Below are 26,056 nucleotides of genomic sequence, written 5' to 3'. Positions count from 1 at the left end.
TATTTTTTGTTCACTTTCTTCAGTGCCTATTAAGACAAATTGTTAAAAGTATATATTGACAAAGACATCTCTACACATTAAATAAGCATTTGTTTGCTTAGCTCTGAGGAAATGTTTTAAGCCTTCAACTCATGTGTAATGTCCATAGTCCATTCCTAAAATAAAATCTGGAAAATATACAAAGTTATGGATTTTGTCCCATCCTCAGTTTTAATCAAAAGTATGGTTAGGTGGAAGAGAAATGATATTGACTGGTGTGCATCTAACAAAATTGCTTAATCTATCTGTAAAATGAGTATAGGTAGAAGAGCAATCAGAGCAACAATTGCCCATTGTGGATTTGCCTCCAGCTACAGATGACACTAGGTAATTGTGTGTATCTGGAGTTAGCAGATAGCAGTCTGCCAGCAGCTAGAGTTGATGCAAGGTTGAAGTGGACCAGGCAACAGACTCTCAAAGCACCATGGCTGTACCCTGCTTTCTGAGTGTCTTCAGATTTTGGGTGACAAGTACATGCCTGCTAGGCAATTTGCTGAGGCAGATAGGACCCCAGAAGCTGTGTTCAGCTTCTTGCCTTTTCACAGTTTTTTATGCATAGTCACTTACATTTAGATTTCAGAAAAATCTGATGGTATTACTGTATTTTTATTACTATTGTTTCTCAAAAGCAAAGGTAATAAATATTTTTGTTTTCTGTACTTTTCATCCAACAGGCTTCTGAAATGTGGAAAGATTGTGGGAGAAAAAATTACTCATAGAACAGTGAAATGCAGCTATCTGTGATGAAACTTAGTTTAAAACTTTTACAAACCATGCTTAAAATCTTTATAATTTCCCCTGGGGCTTGTCTACACTGGAAGAACATCACCTGCGCAGTTGTGGCAGCACAGCCCTCCGGAGGAGATGCAGCATACTCGCACGGAAACACCTTTTACATCAGATGAGCTAGCCCGCCTTTCTAAACCATGAAAGATGAGCCAACATAAATATTATTTTGACATAGCTGTGCCAAGGTAAACGTTCTGGGAAGGAGTTGCATTTTTCCCCTCTTATTCATGTAGCTGGCTTAGCAATCAGCATCACCAAAAGCTGTATTTAGATTTGCTCTGAACAGTCTCAGAGTGCAATTTCATCAGGGTAAATCAGCCCAAACCACTGCTTTAGGCTACGGAGCAAAAAGGATCAGAGATTTCAGTACTCCCCCGTCCTTTTCCCGCAGCACAAGGGCACGTTTCTGTACGAGGACAGCCCGCGCACCGCGGGCACGCCCTAACGGCCGCGGGCCTCAGAGGGGCGCGAGGCGGCCGCGCCCTAACGGCCGCGGGGCCGGGCACGAACGCGCGCCGCGCTCTGACGGGCGCGAGGCGCTCTGAGGGGCCCCTCCCCGCCGCCTCGCGCCTGCGCGCGCCCGGGCCCCGCCCCTCACCTGGACGCCTGGCCGGGCGGCGCGGCCCCGCCCCGCCCCGCCCCGCCCCGCTCGCGGAGCGGCCCTGCAGGCACCGGGACGCCGGCGCTCGCCCGCCCCGTCCCCGCCCCTCCGCGCTTACAAAGCCCGCGGGCGCGGCGGGGGCGAGCCGGAAGCAGCGGTTGCCACGGTAACGGCGGAGCGATTTCCGACAGGGGCGGCGACGGCAGCCGCTGCTGCCGTGGGGAGGCTCGTTTCCATGGTGCCCAGCAAGTGCCGGCCCGGCAGGGGCCCCCGGGCCGCGCCCGGCCCGGTAGGTGCGGCCGCGGAGGGCGGCGGGGCGGCAGCCTCTTGTCGGTGTGCGCGGGGGGGGGCGGGACCCTGCCCCGGGCAGCGCCGTCCCTGCGCGGGCGGGTGCTGGGGCGGGTGCTGGGGCGGGTCCCGCCCGCCGCGGGCAGCGCGCCAGGGGGCGGCGCGGCGCCTCCGGGCCTCGCGCCCGCGAGGGCAGGTGCGAGCGGCGCGGCGCGTGAGGCGGGGGCGGCCCGCGCCTCGGCCTGCCCCGGGCAGTGGCCCCCGCGGGGAGGCCCCTGTTGTGTCTCCGTGCGCTTCGTGGGGCTTGTTGGGGAGCTGGAGGTGTGCGTATCTGTATACGTAGAGCTGTCTGGTTAAATATCTCAGGTAAACGCTTTTGTTGTTTAGCAGTAAGTACTGTGTTTTGTGCTATAAATCCGATTAAAAGGTCAGCACGTCTTGCCCTTAAAAAAAAAAAAGTGTTTATATATTTAAAAGTAAACATTCGTTTACATCTTCATGAGGATAATGGCTAGATGAAAGTAGTTCTTTCAGTGTATTTATAATACTGAAGACTACTTAGTTTTACTTAGTGCTGTGACTAGTTAGTAACAAAATAATAGTTTTGGGAAATAGTTTCCAACTATACTGTTGGAAGTACCTTCCTTGTAAAAATGTTACATTCTACTTCTTTGTTTTAAGAGAAGTTTTTGAAAAGTGTAATATTCCTTCTTTTTTTCTCCATTTTGCAGGTTAACAATTGCCTTCAGCTGGTTATCCAGACGTCATCAATAGCAGATAAAAACAAACCAGTAATTATTTTTTTTTCCTCTAAGTAATAATACTAGTTAATGCAAGGGTATAGTGCACCTGAATTTACATGCTTGCTGATAGGAATTGCCTTTTTTTAATAGCAAGAAGTTTACTTTTAATGTATTATCTGATGTATCTAATAGTCTGGTAATTTATTTCATTCTGTGGAAGATACATAAAGTAAAAGCACTGAATTATAGTGTAGTGCACCATAAGTTTGATATACGATGTCGTGTTTTTCTGTCTGTATTTCTTTTACTGTTATTCCAATGCTCTTTTTGTAGGTTTTTTTGTTTGTTTGTTTTCAATAGAGCATAACCTCACTTGGTCAACTCTAGATAAATGTGCTGGTAACTTCAATGTGTTCATTTTGGTTTCCAAAGGTGAAATTTTTAAGTGGTAGTATCTTAATAGAATGAATATTCTTTTTAAGGTGGAGTAATTCTGCTATTCTTTTAAGCATTTGCAGAATTTCCTGAGAACTGTAGTTGTTACTCATTTTTTTGTCTATGTAAAAAAAAAAATATATATATATTTATGTTTGAAAACTTTCATATTTGTCATGTCTTAAACATTGCGTTACAGTTTGAATTCAGGATAAATAAAGAGCAGTCATCTTTCCACAACAGACTTCTGCAGCATGATCTGGAAAAAAACTATTCAGGAAGGCAAGGTAATGCTCAGTATGGTTTGAATTTTTTTGTCTCCATTATCTTTTTTTATTAATTAGACAGTGTTCTTACAAAGAAAGACTATATAGTGACTGGAAAACATGACAATATTTCATATGTAAGTATAGCAGCTTTTCCTAACTGGTTATGGTAATTCAATAATTATTGATGCATCATGTCCTAAAGCTTCCATCCTTCTACTACCTAGCTCTTTTCTCATTTTTTCATTACTTTTTATGCTTTTCTCATTGCTTTTCTTTTCCTCATTTTGTTCATGGGAGTTATCTTTTTTTCTACAAAGCCATAGTCTATCTCGAGTGCGCTACTATACATTCCCTCTGAAGCCACGCAAGTCTCTATTGTAACCTTTTATTGGGTGTTTAACTTTCTAATATATTTAGACAAAATTAGTGACTAATACAGAGCACCTGGTATGAGGAGATTGTTTTCCTATTGTGTGTGTTCTTTTGGCTCTGAAAAGCAAGACATTTGGTGATATCACTGCATTGAAGCCTGAGGGAGCCTTGAAATGCAACAATTCTTGTTATATTGCTGCTGCTTGCATGTCATACGGAAACAGTGGTTGATTAGGACAGGAGATCAGTTTAATTATAATGACACTGAATTATCTGGTACAACATTTCTTTATTCATTCCAGTAAAAATAAAGGCCAACAGCTCTTCAGTGCAGAGTGATTTTTTTTTTTAGGAGTCTTTACTGTATCAGTTTACTTTATTATGGAATGAGTTTCAGTTCTGCAGTTGTCACCCTCCCAGCTCCTTCCTCTGTCACTGGGAAATCCAAGAGTACTAAGTCCTTTGGTGTGTAATAAGCACATATATGTTCCAGTACCATCCAGTCTGACTGAACTTTTTGATTTGGAGCTGAAGCAAAATACAGGTCCTCTATCAGGATTCAAACACCTCCAAAATCCAGAGCCTGACAAAACAGCTTTAGTTCATATGCTTCAGGTAATCGTGAAAACTTGCCAGTCTTTTTAAACTGGGTGTCTTACTGAAAAATTGCAACCTGCAAGATGTGCTTCTAGCTATCAGAATGTATGATTAAATGACAAGTGTTTCCTACTATTCCCTTGGCATATAAAGAGAGGTTAAGTGATCATTGTCAGGAAACTACTAGCAATATCTTTCAAAACATAATATAGGCATTTAAATATAGGCTTTTTAATCTACCTTTATATAATAAAAGGGCAGTAATAGGGCTCTTTCATATATGTCTTTAGGAGGATGACATTATAAGAAGAAAGTCTCTATATTGCCATCTTGTCGTATTTCAGACTGATTTTTACATCTTCAATCTTGTGTTTATTGGCTTGAAGCCTGACGCAAAACTCATTTGATAGACTTTTGCAGTTACTTTAATTCATTATTTTCTGTGTCATTGATTAACTTTTCTTCTTTGCAGTTGTTTTCACTTTGAAGGATACATAGAGAATGTTAATTTGTTACATTCTCATTTGTTAGAGTAGCTAGTAATAAGAAGTTGGAGGGTAGCACTGAAAGGGTTCTAAATCAGATTAAAGCCCAGCAAAGCTGGTAGTTATTTAAATATCTCTTCTGTTGACACGCTACAGACAATAAGGAGCTCACTTTCCCTATTAGTAAAGAAATTAATCTCTGTTGCTTGTTGAAAAATTCATGCCTTTCTCATTGACATCTCTGATTTATTGAAGTAAAAGGGCAAACTTTTGTAGAAGTTGAGCCCGTTTTCTTGTGCCAGTGCACATGCATGGTAATATGTTTTCAACTAATGTTTTTCAGTGGATTGTTTTCCAAATAAGCCAGAGTTTGGAGGGCACATTTGTTGGTGTGTTTCTCAGATATTTTTAGTCGTTTTCCCTCTTCTTCAGTACATTAACAATATGAGTAAAGATGGACAGTTATGTAAATGTGTTTTAAAGGGCTGCCTGTTTCTTTCTTGATAATGAAGTGAGATAAAATAACAGTTATTATTAGGTGCTGAATACACTTCACCTTTAGAAGAATTTACTTTCATCTCTGTCTCAGTAGGACTGTTAAGTGTTTTGGTCCATTACTTTCTAGTAGTATCTATGCCTGCTTGACCTGTTCTTTTATAAAATAAAATTTCTCTAAGTTAAATAATATCTTCTTTGAGTTCAGGTATTGAAGCCATGAAACTGATATACAACCTTACCTTAAAACAGCATTGAGTTATTCTAATCAAAACAAAAGAATCTGCAATGTCTGCTTTATAACAAATTGTCACAAACTGTCACAAATCAAGCAAATAGACATACTTTTGAAAGAGGATATGGAGGACTGTTGTGGTAAACTAAATGGCAGGAAAGAGCTGATATTCAGAACCATTTAATGGAGGCAAAGTGCAGTTTCATGCACTATGTAACTTTTTCCTTTTAATAAGAAAGAAAATTCTGCTCTTAATATTTGTAGTTAATGAAATAATTTTCTGAAGTAGTAGTTCAAATATCCTCTATATGATTTTCTGATAGATAACACAAATTTTGGGAGCAGTTCAACAATAACATCATTTCCTGTATTGCAACGTACAGCTGAAGAAAAAATACTGAACTCTGATAGGCTTACCCTGGAAAGGTGAGAAATATTTTTAGTAGGGTGTATTTGAGATTATGTGGTTGTCATGTTCTGTACATGAGATTTATACACATCATAACTTGCGACTCCTGTGTCTAATGGTCTATAGCGATGAGTATTTTGGTAATGCCCTTTGTGGTAGATGGTATGTGGGTTGGTGGTGGTGTGTATGTGGTTTTTGTTTGGTTGGTTTTTTTTAGTGAGATGAATCATTTTCCATCAAGAAATTCTGTATCAGTCTCTTTGTGGTAAAAATTCAACATGATTGTAGGTATATTTGTAGAGCAGTCATCTAAGGTAGTAAGTAATGTGTTGTCAGGGTTTTTCCACTTTAAACTACGGAACTAGCTTAAGCGTTGAATTCGAGGTCAAGCAAGAAATCTATGGAAAATCAGAGCCTAATGTATATCTAGTTCTAGTTTGATGGATTAACTTTTTTGGCCCTGGCCTCGTTATCTGAAAGACGCATTTAATTGTAAAGACAGAGCTTTTTTATTTGAGGGGGAGAGCTGCTGTTTTTTTCTTTCTATTTTAAGGTTTACATAGTCCAAAGAGTTGAGTGAGCTCAGTAGGACTGAGGTAGTCTGGAGGTAGTCTTAAGATGGGAACAACCATTTCTAGGATCGCTTCCTGTATTTTTACTCTACATATTAACACTTACTATTTCATGTATTTGTAGTCTAAATGTAAAGTTCTATAAACCAAAGCAAACTATGTAGACATAGCACACTGAATTCTAATCTAAACAGGCTGCTTATGTAGTGTCTGATAAAACCTTGGCAGGTTGTATATATTGAAATTTTATAGTGTGGTCACAACATGAAACTTTTGAACTGATGGTTATTGTGCAAGATTTCTATGTAACAAACATCTCTGATTAAGAACAAGCATTCTGAAAATTCTGAAAACACTTCTGCTACATTTTGGTGCGAATATTCATATATTAGAGTCATTGCCACATCCCATGATTGTTTAAAATGGAGTTAGCAAACTTAATTACCTTAATTAAGATAATGCACTTTTTTCATTTCAGTCAGAGCGAGTAATACAAAGGGTGAATTACTGATTTGTTATTTAAGGGTGTGTGTTTTTTTGTTTTTTTTCTTTTCCCCCCCTCCAGGCAAAAACTGACGGTGTGCCCAATTATTGATGGGGAAGATCATCTTCGCCTTTTGAATTTTCAGCATAACTTTATAACTCGGATCCAGAATATTTCTAATCTACAGCATCTTGTTTTCTTAGATTTATATGATAATCAGATAGAGGAAATTAGTGGGCTTTCAACTCTGAGATCCCTACGAGTCCTTTTGTTGGGGAAGAACAGGTAAAAATAATAACACTAACTTAAAGCAGCCTACTTTGTGGTGTAATATTGGTGATCTATCATTGTATCAATTGTTTGCAGAGTTTTCGTATTGTAATATTGGCTGTGAGACCAGTGGGATGACTCATTTTACCTGGGGTCTTCAGGCTGCTATCCTTGTGACACATACTTGCATGGAAGAGTGAATTTGTGTATGATTGTTGCACTGTTTGATGGATATCAATAATTCTAAGCTTTCAGCCTCAAAGTGAGGAAAATAAAAATACGAACTAAAAGAACAACATCATGGCAATACAGTGTTTGTGGAATTAAGCTTCTGAAGCTGGTAAAGCAAATCTTGCTTCTGCAGTATCAGTTGGAAAAGGAGACCTGAGGCTAGCACTGGACCCCTGCAGAATTTATCAGTAAGCCTTCTCTGTGCCGATGCAAAGATGGGATGAAAATTTCTGATAAAGCCTCTGAAATATCCAGGCTGAAGTGTAATGTGCTGTCAATTTATGATACAATATGAAGTTTATCTAAAAATCTAAGGTTGTAATGACACTTTTTATAAGGAATTTCTTCAGGATATAATCATCAAAGATATCCAGCCTTAGGTTTAGGCTAGCATGGAGGAAAAGAGTGTGGAAAAGATCTGTAACAGGCACAACTATCTCAAGGGTCTGAAGATTTCCTGTGCTTCTCTAGAGGGTCTCATATTGGGCCTTTGTCTACCTGCTCCTGCCTGCCCCCCACGGCCTATTGATCTAATCTCGAAGTACCGCTGTTTAGGTAGAATGAGCAACAACTGAAAGCATAGGAGCATACAGAGGCAGATAAGGAAAATAAAGTAACTCTCAAAATATAGGAAGGAAAGTGAGCTAAAGATGTTTACATGCATGCTACTGTAAACTGTCGGAACTCTAAACTGTAATCATAACTATTTTGGTGAAGTTCATGTGTAAGTGTAGGGGATTTATACCAAAGTAATAAATAAAACTTTGCTAATCATCCTATGAATAACCAGTGTTTCAAATTAGGTCTAGACTGCATTACTTGTTGTTCTATAAGTCTGAAGAGAAGTAAATACCTCTAGAACTTGTGAATTGCGTAGTTAAGTTTTTCAGTATGACCTGCTCCACAGATGTTTTTGTGTGATTTTATCAGAAAATTAAGTTGAAGCCAAAGAGTTTAACCCTTTTAAAAAGTGACACATGGCATTTGATTTCTTCCTTTCCCCTCACCCCCAATTAGATCAACTGATACTTTTCTCTCATATGGCAGATATCAAGCAGTTTATCTAATATTACTTTCCGTTGTTCATGGCTATTCTTACTGGAGGTGCTAAAATTCATTCTCTCTCTCAGATCTTATTTGTCAGATCTTATTTTCTTCAATTAGAGTCAGAAAATCTGAGGTTCTAGCTGCAGACTGTAGGAATTGGACTCTGTAGGAATTGATTCTTTAACTAGTGAATTTCCTTCCGAGTGGTGTGGGTACTTAATTTTTCTTTAACAGAATTAAAACAAGACTTGCATGCTTTTTATACAGAATATTCTTTGACTTTGTCTTCTGTCTCACCTGTTTATATCTTCCTGTTAGGTACCAATTTCAGTAATTTCTGGTCCTTACTCTGTTCTTTCTTCTGCTTCTTTATGAATCTTAAAGCTAGCTTGCCCTGTTTTCGCTTTGGCTCACACTAATTTATTTAATTCAATCCTGTGACAAGGTTTCTTTTTCAAGGGTGGAATCTCCACAAACTTGAATCAGTTTAGTTTGAAAGGAATGAAAATAGAATGGCCTTAGGTGATAAGCTGTCAGGCACCAGTCCAGGGAGTTGCCATGGAAATGCTCATTAAAACAGGTGTCTTGTCTTGCTCTCAGCTTCTCTTAGTGGTTTGAAAGAATTCTGAAAAAATCAGAAGCAACTAATTTTTAACCCATACTGGGAATGATAGTCATTATCCTGTCAAGCATCAGGTCTTAACACACACAGAAATATTATGTTTTCATGTACACAGATTAGAATATCTTTTCTTTATGACATTCAGAGATATAATAAAGATTAATCTTACTTCTTAATTTGCTCATGAATCCAAAGTGACAGAATGACTCAAGATGACAGAGCTAGAAAGGCAATAAATAAATGTATTAAAGTATAAGATTTTGTATTTCTTTTTTTAAAGCAATTACATTATATGTTAGGAGGATGTTAATTTCATTGCAAGTTTATCATTCAAAATTTAATCTTCTATTCTGCGTTCATATAAAAATTATGTTGTTGTATATGAAATTAAAAATCAACACTTAGTCCTGCCACAGACATTTCCAAATTTGGGCAAACTGCATTCACATCATATTTTATTTATTTATATTTTAGAGGAGTGTAGTGTGTTTATATTTCAGAATGTATAATAAGGATTAGCTAAAGTATTTGATGATAACACTTCATTGGGGGAGTAAATATGTGTTTGGGGGAAAATATATATGAATATATACATACGCATATATAAAAATATGTATATATGAATATACATATATGTGTGTTTAGGGATATAGACATAGTGGTTCTTTTATGTAGTATATGCTTTCAATATTTAAGTTGAGCCAAAACCAGACCTGCTGGCTACTGCCCTTTCAGACTTTCGTGAATTTGCTGAAATTGGCTGAAGCTAAACTATTCTGGCTTGTCATTTGCTTTCCCCTTTCCCTTAATTTATATTTAGTTTTATAGAAATAACTGGTAAGACTTACTAATTGTATAAAACTAGTCTTCTCAAAAAACTTTCAGAAATGAGATCATAGAAAAATTTAGGTTGGGAAGGGACCTCTAGAGGTCATCTAACGCACCTTCTTGTCAGAGGACACGTACATTAGACCAGGTCACTTGGGGCCTTGTCCAGTTGAGTTTTGTGTGTGATGTGTTGCCTCTTGTTATTTAGTGCACTTCCAAAAAGAATCTGGCTCCATCTTCTCTATAACCTTACTTCAGATAGTGGAAGGCAGCAAACAGATCTGCTGTTAGCTTTCTCAGCCTCTGCCTCCGCATTGTTTTCCTTAATTTCCCTCTGATGGTCTCTCCAGTGTGTCGGATGTCTGTCTTGTACTGGGATGGGAGTGGCCAGAACTGGGCAGGTTACTCCAAATGCAGCCTCATGAGAGCTGAACAGAGAAGAGTAAACCCTTTCCTTAACCTGCTGGCTACACTCTTGCTAGTGCAGTCCAGTACATGGTCAGCCTTCACTGCCTGCCAATTCTTGTTCCTTTTCTTGTGTGCTAGCACCCCCAGGTCTCTTTTTGTAGAGGTGTTACCCAGCCAGCCAGTTCCCAGCGCTGTCTGCACTTTCTTTCAGCCCAGTATGTGTCTTTCATGTGAGACTAATCCAAAGGGAAGTTCTCTGTCTTCTCAGCAAAAGCTAATCTGCAGAATTTTTTCTCCACACTTCGTGGTAGTCTCTTTTGAACATAGCCATTTCTTAGCTCAGCTGTTATGTCTTGTAACAAAACTGTATTAAGTCAGTTTTTCATCTAGTAAGTGTTGAGGATCCCATTGGAGAATCGCACAAGTTTTGCTTGTAATATTCTTCAGAAGCTTCTTTTTATGTAAGTTCTAGCAACACTTCTGAAGTATTTCCTAATTAAACATACAGGTCATATAGGTGTTTCCATCTAATCTTCTGTCCTGATTGGCTATTAAATGCTTGTTCGTAGATTTCTGTGTGACAGATTGAATCTCTATTCGCATCAAGTAAAGCATTCATTGATTCTTTGTAACCAATAAAAATACTTCCTGCCTCATTTGTTTAGCTGGGAATCAGGCAGATGTATCATGGATTTTACTGCTTATTTATTGATTCTGTTATTTTGGGAGACACAACTAGCAAGTTGCATTATTTCCTAAATATACAGGCCAAGTCCTGTAGCCTTTAATTCTAGCAATTCAATGGAAGTATCTGTGGAATTGCTTACGTGTCGAAGGGTTGTGATCTGAATTTGTTCAGTTTCTCTTTTGATTATACTTGGTAAAGGAAGAACCAGTAAATAAACTGAAATTCATGTGCAGATTACCAAGAATATATTTCCTAACTCAACCTATGTTCAAAAACTGAGAACTTGTAATAATACAGCATTTTATTAGGGTTTATGGCCTTTTTATTAAATATTTCACCTATAGATTTTAATTCTGTTTATAGCAAATTATTTGGGGGGAGAGGAAGAATGATAACTTTAAGTTATTCTTAAGAGTTATTTTCCAAATTGTAACACCTCTGAGTGCAATATGTTTTGTTTATACGGAAGTATGGTTTGTAGATAACCATGAGGAGACATATTGGTAAAAGATTGCATGTCAGACATGGTTCCTAGCAAAGACTTGGTTTTCAGCTTGGGCTATGTGTGTTTTTTAATTATTCTTGAAGCAAATGTGTAATGTATGTGACGTGTGGTATCATCCACCAGTAGATGATGCTGTTGGCTGTATAATAGCCTGGGTTTGTCATCTCTACAAATAAGATAGGACAGAAAAGCTCTAAGATTTTGAAGCTGTACAGAAGGAGAAGAAATACTACAAAACTCGGAGATCCATGTGGTTTAGATAGGGCCAGTGCTTTTCAGTTTTTTATTCCGAGTTTTTCTAGCAAACTCTCAAGAGTCTGTGTCTCTCTAATCTTTCTTTAAACTGGTTTGGGATTAGCTGCTTTCCAGTAATAATATGTCTTGTTACTTGGATAGATTGTTTACTTTGTTTTCTAATGGTGCAAGTGTTACTTACCTTTCTTTCATAGAAGAGGGATGTGCATACTGCTACTATGTTGTATTTTTGACAGTCAGAAGGGAAGGCAGGGGAGCCTAAGGCACACTCATTTGTTTATTGATTTTAGATAGCTGAGAGCTTTGTTTTTCTTTGTTACTCTTTGTAGGCATAAATAAAAGGCTAGACTTTTTATTAGTTGGAAAATCAAAGCTATTTTTTAATATAACAAAAACAATTTTTGTCATCGTTTAAATGTTTCAGATTAAAGAAAATCTCAAATCTGGAGAACCTAAAAAACCTTGATGTTTTAGATCTTCATGGAAATCAGGTACAGTGCAAAAATTTGTTTAAGCTGCTTGCATACTAAAAGACAGAAAATGCATCATGTCTAAACTGTTGCTTTTTGAAGGGGAACTGATAGTGAACTTCAACAGTTGAGTTCACAGAAATCAGTAAATTAATCAAAGGTGGTATGGTGTTATTTTGAATCTTGGTATTCAGTCTGTTGTATTTCCAGCATTTTGTACTTTCAGAAAGTTAGAGCAACGAAAACGCTGAGACAACCAAGTATAACAGCACTCATTCAGGTAGACCTGTAGAATAATCATCTAACTTAAGTAGTTGTGATATAGTTAAAATAGTATGGTCACTCACAGACAAATTTAAGCTCACTTTTTTTTTTTAATTCTTTCTGCTATTGGTGATCTTACAAAACAAGATCCTTACATATCTGTAAAAGACTTAGATTCCTACAGGAAAAAGTAGAATGGATCCAAGCCCTTGATTCATTCAGGCTTCTGAACTGACTTAAGTCACTTAACTTCTATTGAGTTTTTCCAAATTGAGACTATGCAGTCATGTCTGTGTATTCTAAATAGCTTATCTGTATGATGCATGAAGTTTCGGCTGAAGTATATATGGAAGAAAAATTACTGTTTAATGGATATGAAAGAAACAGCATAAAGTAAATAAGGGTAAACCAGATGGTGTTCTTTTGTATCACATGTGTTTTAAATTTATTTTATAAAATGTTCCATGGTTGAGCTGTTTAAAACAGCATATAGTTATTGTGACTGTATAAAGCCAATGTGTGAATTTTCTGGATTCCTGCTTTGACAGTTTTGACTTCTTACTGATGTGTTGCGTGTTCTTTATTATATTACTGCTTGACAGTGGGGAATGGGAATGCTATCAACTTCTCCCCCTCCCCGCCCCAAATAACACTATAATCAGTTATTGTCATGTGTGATAACTTCATGGCTTCTGTAAATGACATAATTAGTCTAGCAGTATGCATGTTGTGCAGTAGTGACACATGCAGTATAGGAATAGAGTAACATTGCCACTAGAGTCTTGGAGGGGCTGCTTTTTAGGATGGCTAAAATGTTTGTGGATGTGTAGTTATAATCCTCACATTAATGCCACTGTAAGTTTTTATATAGTTTCTTACAGATTAGTCATGCAGATGTGCAGGCATTTTTGTCTAAGCAATTACATGTGTGTCATCTTGACATTTTGACTTGAGTCTGTACTCTTAAGCGTTGCTGGGGAAAAAAATGTCAGCACACTTTTATAGCACAAGTGGAAGAATCACCAGTGGAAATAAAACATAAATGATGTACAACTTTTCAAATGTTCATAAAGTAGATTTTTTTCCTCAAGTGTTCATACAGCAGCCTTTAAATTAATTAAACTTTATCAGGAGTTTAGGCATAGTGCCCAACCAGCTGCTGTTAGGTCAGCTTCATAACTATAGGCCAAACTTGGCCCAGAGAATATCACAAATTAACTTGTATCGGGGGCTCAATATTAAATCTCTGGAGCATGATAAGTGCTTTTCTTTAGAAAGTTTGAGTCATATGTCCATGTGAAGCACTCAAATGCTAGCATCTGCAAATGGGATGTTTAGTTTTCTGGGGAGGGGGAGGCAGGGTTGTGTGATTTTTTTGTAAGCTGAGTGTATTTTTTATGGAATAGACCAAATGAAGGCTCTGGCTTCTCTTCCATTAATGAATTACATCTTTTTGTTCCTTTCCAACTTCTGGCTAGGCAAATTTTGACTTTCAAACTTTTTTTTCTAGTTGAGGAATTAATGATTTAAAATACCAGTCTGCTGTATGTATTTAGTGTTTTTTTGAATGCATAATGAAGAAAGAAAGAAGTAGTGAGTTTGAGACACTGTTTAAGAGTGCATCAGCCCACTGCATTGTTTTCAAGTCTGTTTTTTTTTGTTTGCTTTTTAATAATAGAGAGTCTGTGTGCCTTTTAACTTGAGATTGAGGTTCATGGAACCTTTACTTGGACAGTCTTCTATTTTAGCTGAAACTGTATCTCTCCCAAATCACAAATTTCTCAAGAATTCACTTCAACTACAGAACTGGATTTGAGAACATCAAAAGATGCATTCAGGTATTCCAGAGTGTAGCAGTTAAAACAGGTCAGTGGAATTAAAAATGAAGTGTTGGTGTATAGTTCAAAATGTCTGATTCTAGTCAGTGTTCTGTTGATACAATATCCTGTATCTAACATACATATATATATATATTTTTTTTTCCATGAGTTCAGTAGGGATTAATGACAAGAATGCAGAAACAGAATATCTCATTTGTCACTCATAATGAAAAATAATAGAAAACAGGACTTGCTGTATCTTAACAAGCACTTGATACATCCAGTTTATTACATTGCTTATGGTATTATCCTGTACATAATTCTTGGAGGAAGGTTAAAAAATCTACAATATATCTAATGAGTTTTACAGCTTGAAATCAGGGGTGAGCAGCAGTTTTCCTTGATGGGATGGTTCTTCATTCCAAGTAAAAGACTTAACTGCACTTTTGTGGTGTGGGTCACTCCTGTTTGTTTTTTTTCTCATAACTATGGAAAAATATAAACATACTGAAATTCACTTTGCTGTACAGAAGTGTCTTTGGCTGCCATTCTAGTATGATTTGTATGTGCTGTGTGAATATTTGCTAGTTCCTCTGCACAGCATTTTCAATTTCTCAAAAAAAATTTCAGTCACTGAAACATTGTGTTGGTTACTTAATGCTACCATCTTTTCGGTCATACTCTTTCTTATGAGCTACAGATATTTTTATGGCACTTTTGTCTTTGTTTTCTCACATCTACAAGAAACATGTCTTTAAAATATTTAATGATATGGCATGGGAAATGTGCATTCTTGATCCAGCTTTAAGGCTATTTTCTAGAAAAGACAGCTGTCTTTGTGACACCATCTGTATCTTGTTGCCAGGAATATTTTCAGGATTTTCTTAATATATTCTTGGGCCACAATGTAAAATTTGTGCTGTTAAAGGCATTGTCCAGATTTGCATGTGTTATTTTTTGGTTGTGCTGATTACAAACTATTTTTTTTTGTAAATACAAAAATGTTTTTTTAATTGTATTACAAAAATTGTTATTGTAGTTAAAATTGGCCAGGGAAGGGAGGTTGATACAGAACTGTCCAGGAAGAAGTAAATAGATTCCTTTAAGAATGGTACTGATGAGCTAAAATTTGGATGTAAATTTTTTCCTGAATGTTGTCTGCTCAACAGTGAAATTGTTGCATAGATTGTAATTGGCCTAAGACAGGGATGTCATATAAATGAATACATGTTAGATCCTGAGAAACAGGTCAGCCTTGCCTCAGTCCCTGGGAAGGTGATGGAGCAACTAATCTTTGAAAGCATTTCCAAACATATTAAGGACAAGAAGATGACTGGGAGTAGTCAGCATGGATTTATGAAGGGGAAATCATGCCTGACCAACCTGATAGCCTTCTATGACTAAATGACTAGCTCAGTGGATGAATGGAGAGCAATGCTGTTTATTTTTAGCAAGGCTTTTGACACTGTCTCCTATAACATTCTCATAGAAACACTGATGAAATACAGACTAGAAGAATGGGCAGTGAGGTGGATTGAAAGCTGGCTGAACTGCCAGCCTGAAAAGGTTGTGATCAGTGGCATGAAACCCAGCTTGGAGGCCACTTCACTAGTAATCTGCCCCAGGGACTGATACCATTTGTTTTCATTAATGACCTGGACAGTGGGACAGAGCGTACCCCGAGGAAGTTTGCAGAGGATACAAAATTGGGAGAAGTGGTTGATGCACCAGATGGTTGTGCTGCAATTCAGCAGCAGGCTGGAGCAATGGGCAAACAAAAAGCTCATGAATTTCAAAGTGAAGCCCTGCATCTGGGGAGGAATAACCCTGTGCACCAGTACAGGCTGGAAGATGACCAGCTGAAAAGCAGCTTTGCATTAAAGCTTATGGGGGACATGGTGGACAACAAAGTGAGCAGGAGCCAGCAATGTGCCATTGTGGCAAAGAAGGCCAAACGTTATCTTGGCCTGCATCAGGAAGAGCATTGCCAGCAGGTCAAGGGGGGTGATCTTGCCTCTCTACTCAGCACTGATGAAGCCATGTCTGAAGTGCTGTGTCCAGGTCTGGACTCCCCAGTACAAGACAAACATGGATTTACTGGAGGGAGTGCAGTGAAGGGCCACAAAGATGAGGAAGGGCATCTCATGTGAGGAGAGGCTGAGAGAGCTGGGACTGTTCAGCCTGGAGAAGAGAAGGCTCAGGGGATCTCATCAGTGTGTATGAACACCTGACTGAGGGCAGTAACAAAGATGGGGCTGGACTCTTCTCAGTGATGTCCAGTGAAAGGATAAGAGGCAATGGGCACAAACTGAAATATAGGAAACTTGTTTAAACATAAGGAAAATGTTACTGTCGGGTGGTCAAACCCAAACAGGCAGGTTGTGGAGTCTGGAACTGGAGTAGATGATCTCCAGAGGTGCCTTCCAACCTTGACTATTCTGTGATTCTCTGATTCTGAGGTGAGGGTAGCTTTAGCCTGAGTTAACTCTCTTTTAGTTAGCTATTTCCCCTGTTTAGGGAAATAAGAGACCAAAAAAAAAGTAGAGAATTATTTTGAGGGTACTAGTGAAGTGACAAATAATTCTCTATTGCAAAAATGTCACTAGTAAAGCCGCAAAAAACCTCTATTACATGAATGAAAACTTCTGTGGCAGTAGATTGAACTGTAGTGCACTGAAACAACATCCTATTACAGTACTCACTGAATGGCAGTCTATATTTGAGGTTACGATAGCAATGTTCCTGTGGTTTTGGTGTTCATAAATCCCATTCATTTGATGGAATTATGTAAGAAATCTGTTGGTCTTTAGTGCACTTCCTGTGGAGTATATGCTGAAGGCTTCTATTCATCAGTTCTCTTACTGCTTTAGAGTAAAGGTCGATCACATGTCATTTTATAGAGTATTTTAGTGATTTATTTGTTGAAAAATACCACAGTTGAATTTTCTTCAAACTGGTTGATTTGTCTGTTATTTTTATACAGTCATCCTATGTGATTCATATTCTCATACATGTTAGAACAGTATTCTATTTTAAGGCATTTTGTCTTTCTATACAGCAGCTTTGTCTTGACTGGGTTTCCTACCTTTTCAAGTTGCCACACTTTAGTTAATGAGCACACATTATTCTTCCTAGAGAAGGCAGTCTCTTAATACAAGAGAATATCAGGTGAGCAGTCTTCAGCACAGTAGAGTGGTATTTGAAGATTAGTTTACTTGAGATACAAGAGGGTGAAATGTTACCAAAAACTAACTTAAATTCAGTAGCTCTAATATCACTAGCCTCCCTCTGTACTCAATGGGGAGAGACAGATGAAATCACCAGAAGGCGGTTTAGAGTGTTACTAGATTCTATTAGATGATTTAGTGAGGGGAGTCTTTTTTTGTTATTGTTAAGGAAAATTGCCCTAATGAGGCCGTCATGGATACAGTCCCCAGGATGGATCCCAACATAAAGAAGTACAAGAATAACTTGACATGCATTATGTCATCTAACTGAAACGCTATAGTATGCATGACATTGCCTGACAACAATACTATTGCTACTACACTACAGAACATAAACCGCTGCAGTAGTATTACTGCTTGTAACTGAGATGATACAGAACAGAGTCTCTCTGTAGTCTTTTTTTTCTATAGTTTGGCTTCTCTGATGTCATTAAATGAAACTCATAATTTAGTGTAGTAGGCTATAGAGATAAACAGTAAATCTTGACTCCTGCAAGTTATTCTGCCAGAGTGGCTCTTCAGTGAATGTGATACTCCACAGTCCTTTTTGAGCACATTAAAGGTACTCACATATCTGGAAAGAAATAAGTATTGTCATTTAATTCCCCACCCCCTTTTTTCCCTTTACAATTTTGTAGCTGTCATAGGACATCTTATTTGCAATAAAATATTAAAATATTTTATATGTAATACCTACGGCATAATATCTGACCAAATAGTTTTCATCTTTACTTCAGTAGTGTAATTCACTGAAGAAATATTCTAAGGTTCTTGTAATCACTTTAAATTTATTGGGGTTAGAACCTATAATTACTAATGTACATATCTTTTATATGTTGTCTCTGATTCCAGAGGATCACTCAACAGTAAAAAATTTAAACCTGTGTACAAATTATATTAAAGTTACTTGAAATGCATTAAACTGAAACAAGAAGTTGACTGTTTCATGATACACAGTAGTTCTACGTAAGATATTTCATCAGTCGCTCTTAATGGACCCAGTATAAATACTCAAATAGAATTTTCAAATTCTTCAAAAATACTGCTAGAGCCTAGCTAGAAATAGTTTTTTTATGTTAATATTTGTGGAGCTGTATCAGTTTAGAGGAAAGCTAGATTCCTGTTTTATCCTTAGTCCCTCTTTCCCTCCCCATTTCAGATGTAAATCAGTTCCATAGACCGGGTGCAGCTTGTGAAACTTGTAAGACTGGAATGTTTCCAAGAGCTTGGAGGGGAGGAGAAATAAAAGGAGTAAAATGTTGTTGTTGTTCACTTTTTGGAAAATATTTTGATTTATTTGGGTACAGGATATTTTGGCTAAATACAGTTTGTTCTGAACTTTGAGTCCTGTCTGTCCCCCTGCTTCCTCCCCCAGTGAGGACTGTAATAGGGAACTGAATGTGCTTTAAAACATCAAGATGTAGTATTTTAAAATGCTTAAATGCAAAACTTTGTTCAATATTTTTTGGTGGTGGTGTTCCAAATCAAACCTTTAAATCTTATTTCTTAAAGAAAACCCTTTAAATCTTATTTCTTAAAGAAAACCCTTTCATATAATAAAGGTTCATAAGAAGGTTCAGGAAAAAAAAAATCTGTGTAATGCCCAATAAAATACTGCACTTAATGCTTGTGCTTGACCAAAAAAAAGAGTTAATTCCCTTGTTGTAATTTTTTTCTGGTTTTATTACATGATTTAGTAAGCTGCTTAATTTTAATACTGCCCATTAAAATTTGTAAGAAGATACAACCTCCTAATAACATTAATTTTAATTTGTGCAAAACCTCTATTATTAACAGCAGTAATACAGATAAATGGATAATAGTACAGCATTGTTTTCTTCAGAGACCTTGCACTTGATTGTGTGTATTGTACACTTAATGTAATATAATTCAAATTTTAATTATGTTGATTACTTAGTGTCAGACTTGCTTTGCGGTGCTGTACAGCACTATCGTTCTAATGAGGACTGAGGGATTTGGTTGTATAGCAAGGTTTCAGTATAGGGCTGCTCACACTCTACCTCCTTGTGAATTTGATCTGCAATAATAGAAGGTTCTGGTGAAGCAGCTTTTAAGAAAAAGCACTGTTTAGACAAGAAATATAGTGACAATACTTTCATATCTTATGAGTTAAAATAACAGTTGCAATAAATAGCGTAATTATTTGGAATTAAAGTTACTGTCTTTAATTAAATTTTCAGGATCAGGGTAAGAAACAAAAAAAGTGTCTATTAAAAATACTCTACAAAATGAGCTTCACAGAGTATTATTTACTAATATTTTAAGGCTATGAGAGATTATTATCTGATAGTTACACCTGGTCTTTATAACTTAATAGTAACATGTCTTTAGATTAACATTTAATTTTTAAATAATGTGCCTCCATGCACACTGAGTAGCCTGTGTAGAGAACTCTAATTGTTAGCTTGATCTTTCCTGTAACAAAGTAATAAATGCTGGATGTTCTATATAAATCCCTTTAAAGCATTTTTATTTTAGGTAGAGTTGTATTAGAATGTATTCTGTCTTCTAATGAATGAGTGCATTAAAGTTAGTAAAATAAGCTAGGTTTTACTGAAAGCAGAACTTGAGTAGGTATATTTGTAATGAAACTTACTCTATACTGTTTGAAATTAAAAGAAAACAAAAACAGAACTACTTTTTAATTCAATGAATCATTTTCTTTTCCAAAGGTTCAAGGCTGCAAGCATAATGAAAAAAATGCAGCTCGATTTTTGCAAACATGGTCGTTTTTTAAATTATCTCAGAAATATGTCATAAGATACTACTATTGTACAATTTAATTATTGATTAGTGGTTATGCTCTGCATAACAATCTTCTCTGATTTTCTTTCCTTTTTATAATTATTTCATACCAAAGGATTCAAAAATACAGGCAAACAAAGTACAGAACAGTGTTTTGTTCAATATTTCCAAGTAAAATCTTTTAATTTTATGTATTCAAAAAGCATTTCAAGATGGTTCATAATAATCTTAAATTATAATTAATAGAAAATACCATTAAAAGTGATAGATATAATTTCTTTTTGCTAAAAGAAATATTATTTGAATTGCCTGGAAAGAGATGAGTGGCTTGTTAATTAATAGATGTAGTATATACCAAATTCATGCATGCATGATAGTAAATAGAGAAAATCCAATAGAGCTGACAGTCTAAAAACTGAGCAAAGTTATAAATAGGATCGCTATAAATTGTTGATGAAATCCATATCTCTGCAGTAGCAGTAAGATGCTAGGATCACTTCAAATTCTGCATTGTGGTTTGCTGTAATTCCAGCTAAACAGACATCTGCAGAGGCCTGTACTCTTCATGCTAACCATCTGCTCTTGGCTTTGCTTTTACAAGTCTCTGTCAAAATACATTGTTCTGAACAGTGGTATTTTCTGTTCCTTCTGCTATTTACTGTTTTGGTATCCTAACAATTTTACTTCCTGTGTACATTTTTTTCTGCATATAATACACAAAAAGGTGTGATGCATAATAATTTGATCAGCAGTTGAATCAAAAGTTGATCTGAGGTGTGATTTAGGTAGTTTTGTTATCTGCTTAACATGTATGCATTTCAGAAAGCTTTTATGGAAGAACTACTGGAATACTTGCAGTATATTCAAGTCATATGTCATTTATATATACATATATACACACGCGTGTGAAACTATTTACATTTTGAAAACTCATAATAGCTGCCTTACCTCTTCTCCTGTTCCAGAAGTTACTAGACATCTTCTGAAATTGGCATGGCCAGATTTGTACTGGTCTAAAGCAGCAAAGTTCATTATCATTGGGAAGGTGTCTGACACTAATCACTGTCTTGTTTGTCTGCATCTAATTGTTGTTGGTGGCTTGCAGGAGGAATAGCGTGCCTGCCTAAGTACAGGGTATTGAAGGGAGCTTTCGCTGATCTCATTTCCAGCAGACGGGGCAGATGTTCAATCTAGTTGCAAGGGAATTCATTGTATTTTTTAGTAGCTTTGTGCACTCTGTCCTTGGATACACTGCCACACCTTGTGAAAGGCCAAAGTCTTTTCTATGGGAAAACCTGATAACCCATTTACTGCCATATAACATGGGTTTTGGTAAGAATATGATATGAATATCCTTCTGTGCAGTGACAGTCTACTCCATGATATTGCTGTGTGCAAGTCCTGCATGAACATCTGGATAGACACTGGAGGACAGATCCCAGATTACTCTGAGAAACAGATATCTGGATAGAGATCCTTGAGTGGATCACTGAGAAATACAAACAGCATAAAATGAAGCCATATTGGGTTAGCTGAGAAATCATTAATGCCCTTGTAAAACAGTTACATTCCCCACAAGTCAAAAATAAAATTAAGGGTCAGTAGCCATCATTATTTTTTCAATTAAATTTATTCAGTATCACCTGAATCTTTAAGACAGTGAAAATAAAAGCAAACCTAAAGCAGCAGCCTGTTCAGTGTAAGTTAGTCATTTTATTTGATCCCTCCATTTTCTGATCACAGGAAGCCATGAGTTGCCAAAGAAATGCTGGGGGCTGTCAAGCAAACATGCTGTGTATCCAAATTAAGGATGCTGCTGCTTTCTTCTTCTGACTTTTATTTGAGCATGTCTCGCTGAGTCCAGCAATCATCAGCTCGTAAAACTCTTCCTTACAAGTTCCAGTGCCAGAATAACTGCTTCCTTCTGCAGAGGGCTGTGGCTGCTCTTGGCTCCTGATGTGCAGCAGGTCCCAGGCCTCGTGACCTGCTGGGAAGCCCATTTGTGGAGCTCCTAGAGACAAAGCTGTGAATGCTGCTGCTGACCTTTTAAAGGCATGAAGGGAAGTCAGTGCCAACTTCTGTGATGGTATGGAGCTACAATACCACATACTCTTGTGGCGACGTACTGAGAGATTTGGATGTGTGTCTGAGTACCTTTGGAGACAATCTAAGGATCAGCTCTGCACAAAATTTCCCTATTTTGGCATACCATGACATCATCAGTGTCCTCTTAGGCTTATGATATGAGTGGTCAAGGAGCCTCTTTGAGGGTGCTGCTACAGGACAGCATAGCTGAAGTAACTTAATTTCTTATGGCAAGGAGAGGACTATTGACTTAGTTTCACTGTAGTATGACTAGAAAGATGTTAGTGAAGTGGATACTACTACTTAATCTCCGCTAGACTATAGCTTGTTTTCAGCAATTTATGACAGGATTATCACAGTTTAGAAAAGTTGTAAAAAGCACAGTATTGGATTAAGTTGATTCTGTTTTTATCTGTATATGTTGCTTTTTAAAAATGTATATGTTTATACTATATATACCTATTGTGTAGCTATGCAAAACACACTGTGCATGTTTATACTTCTTTTACAGATTACTAAAATAGAGAATATCAACCATTTGGGTGAACTGAGAGTGTTAAACCTTGCCAGAAACCTACTAACCATTGTAGAAAATGTTAATGGACTGGATTCACTCACAGAGCTCAACCTTCGTCATAATCAAGTCTGTGCTATAGTAAGGAACAAAACCAAATGTCTCTTTATTTGTTTTAAACCAAGATATACTATTACTTGTTTGAACCATGTCAGCATTTCAGATTTGTGAAATCTTTCTGTATTGTTTTGTTTTTGTTGTTTTTCTGCAGTGCTTATTTTTATACCATGAAGGTGAAAATAACATAGTGACTTACTTGGTGTTACTTTGTTTAAATGGGGTTGCTTGTAGCTGTACAGATCTTGATAGCACATGATAGCAGGGGAGAAGGTTTCTGGAGAAGCTTTATAGTTCTAATGCATGAATTTGGAGACTTCTATACAAGTTTGTTTCATAAAAGCAAAGCTCTCTCCCCTTAATTTCTGTAACTCAGTTAAGTAGTTAGGTCATCTTAGATTTAATCTTTTTATGTATATTTTGGGGGAGAAAGCATAGTTGATGCCTCTTTCTCAAAGGGAAGGAAATAGGTTTTACTTTTATCAGGAGAATCTTGCTGAGTTTTCTTTATGAGAGATTTTCATGTGTTTTTACAGCCAAATTCAGAAATCTTGGTGCAAATTATCCCTTGCCCTATCCCTTGTCCTCTTCCTTTCCCTCTCCCACAAAGCTGATTAGAAGTGGGATAGTAATTCTGTGTATTTGGAAATTTTGTTGCTGGCTGCATGGGATCCAAGATTTCTTCCAGCATCTCTCTTCAGATTTGATTGCTATTTGTTGGGTCATTCAGTGGGCCAAGTAAAAGCAAAAACCAAGCAAAACTGTGCGCATGCACCCCCCTTCCCCCCCCCCCCAACAGTCATTTTCCCTCACAAAAACTCATACTAAAAGTCAAAACAGGTATTGATCTCATAGGCAAAATTTCCCAGTTGGAGCTTTAACTTAGCATTATAAGTCTTTGTGCTGTACAGAATTAAGCTTTTCATTTACTACTTTAGGGTTTTAATTTGTTTTTCTGGAATTGTGGAAATGACTTGTGTATGGCACGTATATTACTTGAAGAGCACTTTTAAAATAATACAGTCTACTTAAATGTATATATTTGGGTCCTCATATTTTTGTTAATAAGGTCTTGGGCTTAATGCAGCCTAACTTTTTGAAAAAATGATTGTATTTAGCAATTTACAGAACATAATGTTTGTGGGAAGGCTGCTCTGTTGTCTGTTGTAATTCATAGTTTCTAGAAAATGGTTTTAAGTCGGTGGTTCTCATTGGTTTTGGAGAAGCCTTCTGCTGTTGCTGAGACATTATTTCCTCAAATTTCTGCTGATTTCTGATTCTGTCACTGTCCCTTCCCCCACAGCAGTTGTTTCCTGGATTCTCTCTTCCTTGCTTACGGCTGGTGCCTTCTCACCCCTCTCAGGAGTAGTTCCTGCATTCTCCTTGTCTCCTCTAGCTGCAAACGGGGAGTTAACATGAAAGTTAATGAGCTGTAGGCTTGGGCTCTGTTATATCTCACCTTAATGTTTTATTCCTCCCTGGCCAGAAGCACTGTTTCAGAAGACATTCTGTTTATGGAAGTGTTTTATTTTGTCTATAATATAAAATTGTTTGTTACCCCAGTTAAATTTTAATGGATCACTTTTTGAATTGGATGGTGATTTTTAGCAGACATGGCACTAGCTCTCCTTCCTCTAGAGAAGGACTCTGAAGTCATATGAAGTCAAGTTTTGGACAGTTCATGGTGTTTGAGATATGAAGTAAATGTATGTTTCTTTCCTAAAATCAGATCTTTCCCATTTTAATGGTAGGTGCTTTCTTTTAAATGCTCATGTATTAGATTTATTTTGATTTTTTGAAGTAGAAAGGCATTGGAAGAGTGAAAGCTGCACTATTTTGTATTGAATTCAAAATCTGTTGCAATATGACATTACTGCAAATCCAGGAACATAGAAACAAATTTATCTTTTATGGAAAGAACATTCAAGTTACTTTATTGCTAGAGTACTTGAGTAGTTGGGGGGAGAGAGTTGGGTTTTTTTGATTTCTTTCCTTCAAGGAAGAGGTTTAGGTTTTCTTGTTGACTGAGCGAGATAATTGCTTTTTGGCATTTAAATCATGATATAGGTATGGTATGGAGCTAAACCAAAAAATTTCCACTCTGAATTCATTTAAAAAAAAAAAGGCTTCTACTGCATGGGCTGTGGTTTAGTTACTCAGTTGTTATGACAACACTATAATTATGGGGTCTTGTTTAACTTGATTGTTCCTCTAAATGGCAGAATCTTCAATGTTGAATTTGAAAAAGTTTTCCCTCCCAAAATCATTAAATTAGTCTTAAAATTAATATTTAAATTCTTTTTCTCTCTCAATACATTTTTGTGAATCTTCCTTATTTTCAATATATTTTTTTCCTCCTGTGAGGCCTAGAAATGTGTTATTATTTTATAGGAAAGATGATTTTCTCATTTGTCAAATAAAATGAGGTTCCATACTGAGTTGCAGTTGACTCTATTAGATAATTAAAGTTATCCAATTCGATTGCAGCCTGTTTGAGCAATTAAATGTGTAATCATCTCCTATAATCCTTTGGTCTTAGATTAGTAATTTTGGGGCCATTCTTTGTCTTTGCAATATTCATCAGATTTCACTGGAAATCTTTGAATCCAAAGGACCTAGAATTTAAAAGAATAAATTCTAGTTCATCCAAAGTTGTAGGATTTGGAAAAGGCAGTCCTGAGGTGAACTGGAAGTGTCTTCAAGAAGTTAGACTATTCTGAGGAATGGCAAGTGGGCAGAATAAATGATTACAAAGGGTCTTATCTGGCACTAAAAACATGAATTTTTACACACCGGGAATTATGGAATGTCTATTTACTTTTCATTCAGTAGTGAATTAGCATCCCTAATTAGGAAGGTGATCTGTATTTTTGTTTGAAAGCAATACCTGCTTTCCTACTTTCAGGTATTAAAAGCTGGACATTCTGTCTTTGTCATCTGCAGCCTCATCTTAGACTTGGAGGAGAACTGGTTAAGTTGTGCATCCTCTTAGGATGAAAACTCCTGCCTCATAGGTTGGCTGACTTAATGACTTCATGCTGAAACTGAAGTTGCTGCAGGCCTTGTAACTAAGGTGTTCACTCTCATGCCTGTGAGGCTTGCAACATATTTTTCAGGACAGCAGAC

General features: G+C 37.1%; 1 protein-coding gene across 1 annotated transcript in view; it reads left to right on the top strand.

Annotated features, from left to right (window-relative positions):
* Window positions 1–1,642: 1,642 nt before the first annotated feature.
* The window catches only part of LRRC49 (leucine rich repeat containing 49), a 60,529-nt gene continuing 36,115 nt past the window's right edge, over window positions 1,643–26,056 (top strand). The window contains exons 1-7 of the mRNA XM_067305690.1: window positions 1,643–1,718; window positions 2,449–2,508; window positions 3,095–3,182; window positions 5,672–5,774; window positions 6,895–7,098; window positions 12,092–12,158; window positions 22,811–22,954. Of these exons, the coding sequence (XP_067161791.1) occupies window positions 1,665–1,718; window positions 2,449–2,508; window positions 3,095–3,182; window positions 5,672–5,774; window positions 6,895–7,098; window positions 12,092–12,158; window positions 22,811–22,954 (720 nt within the window). The 5' untranslated portion in view covers window positions 1,643–1,664. The remainder of the gene's footprint in view (window positions 1,719–2,448; window positions 2,509–3,094; window positions 3,183–5,671; window positions 5,775–6,894; window positions 7,099–12,091; window positions 12,159–22,810; window positions 22,955–26,056) is intronic.

This window comes from Apteryx mantelli, chromosome 15 (genome assembly GCF_036417845.1).
Source record: "Apteryx mantelli isolate bAptMan1 chromosome 15, bAptMan1.hap1, whole genome shotgun sequence".
NCBI lineage: Eukaryota > Metazoa > Chordata > Aves > Apterygiformes > Apterygidae > Apteryx > Apteryx mantelli.
The sequence above is the reverse complement of the archived record's forward strand: the minus strand, read 5'-3'. Positions and strand labels throughout refer to the sequence as shown.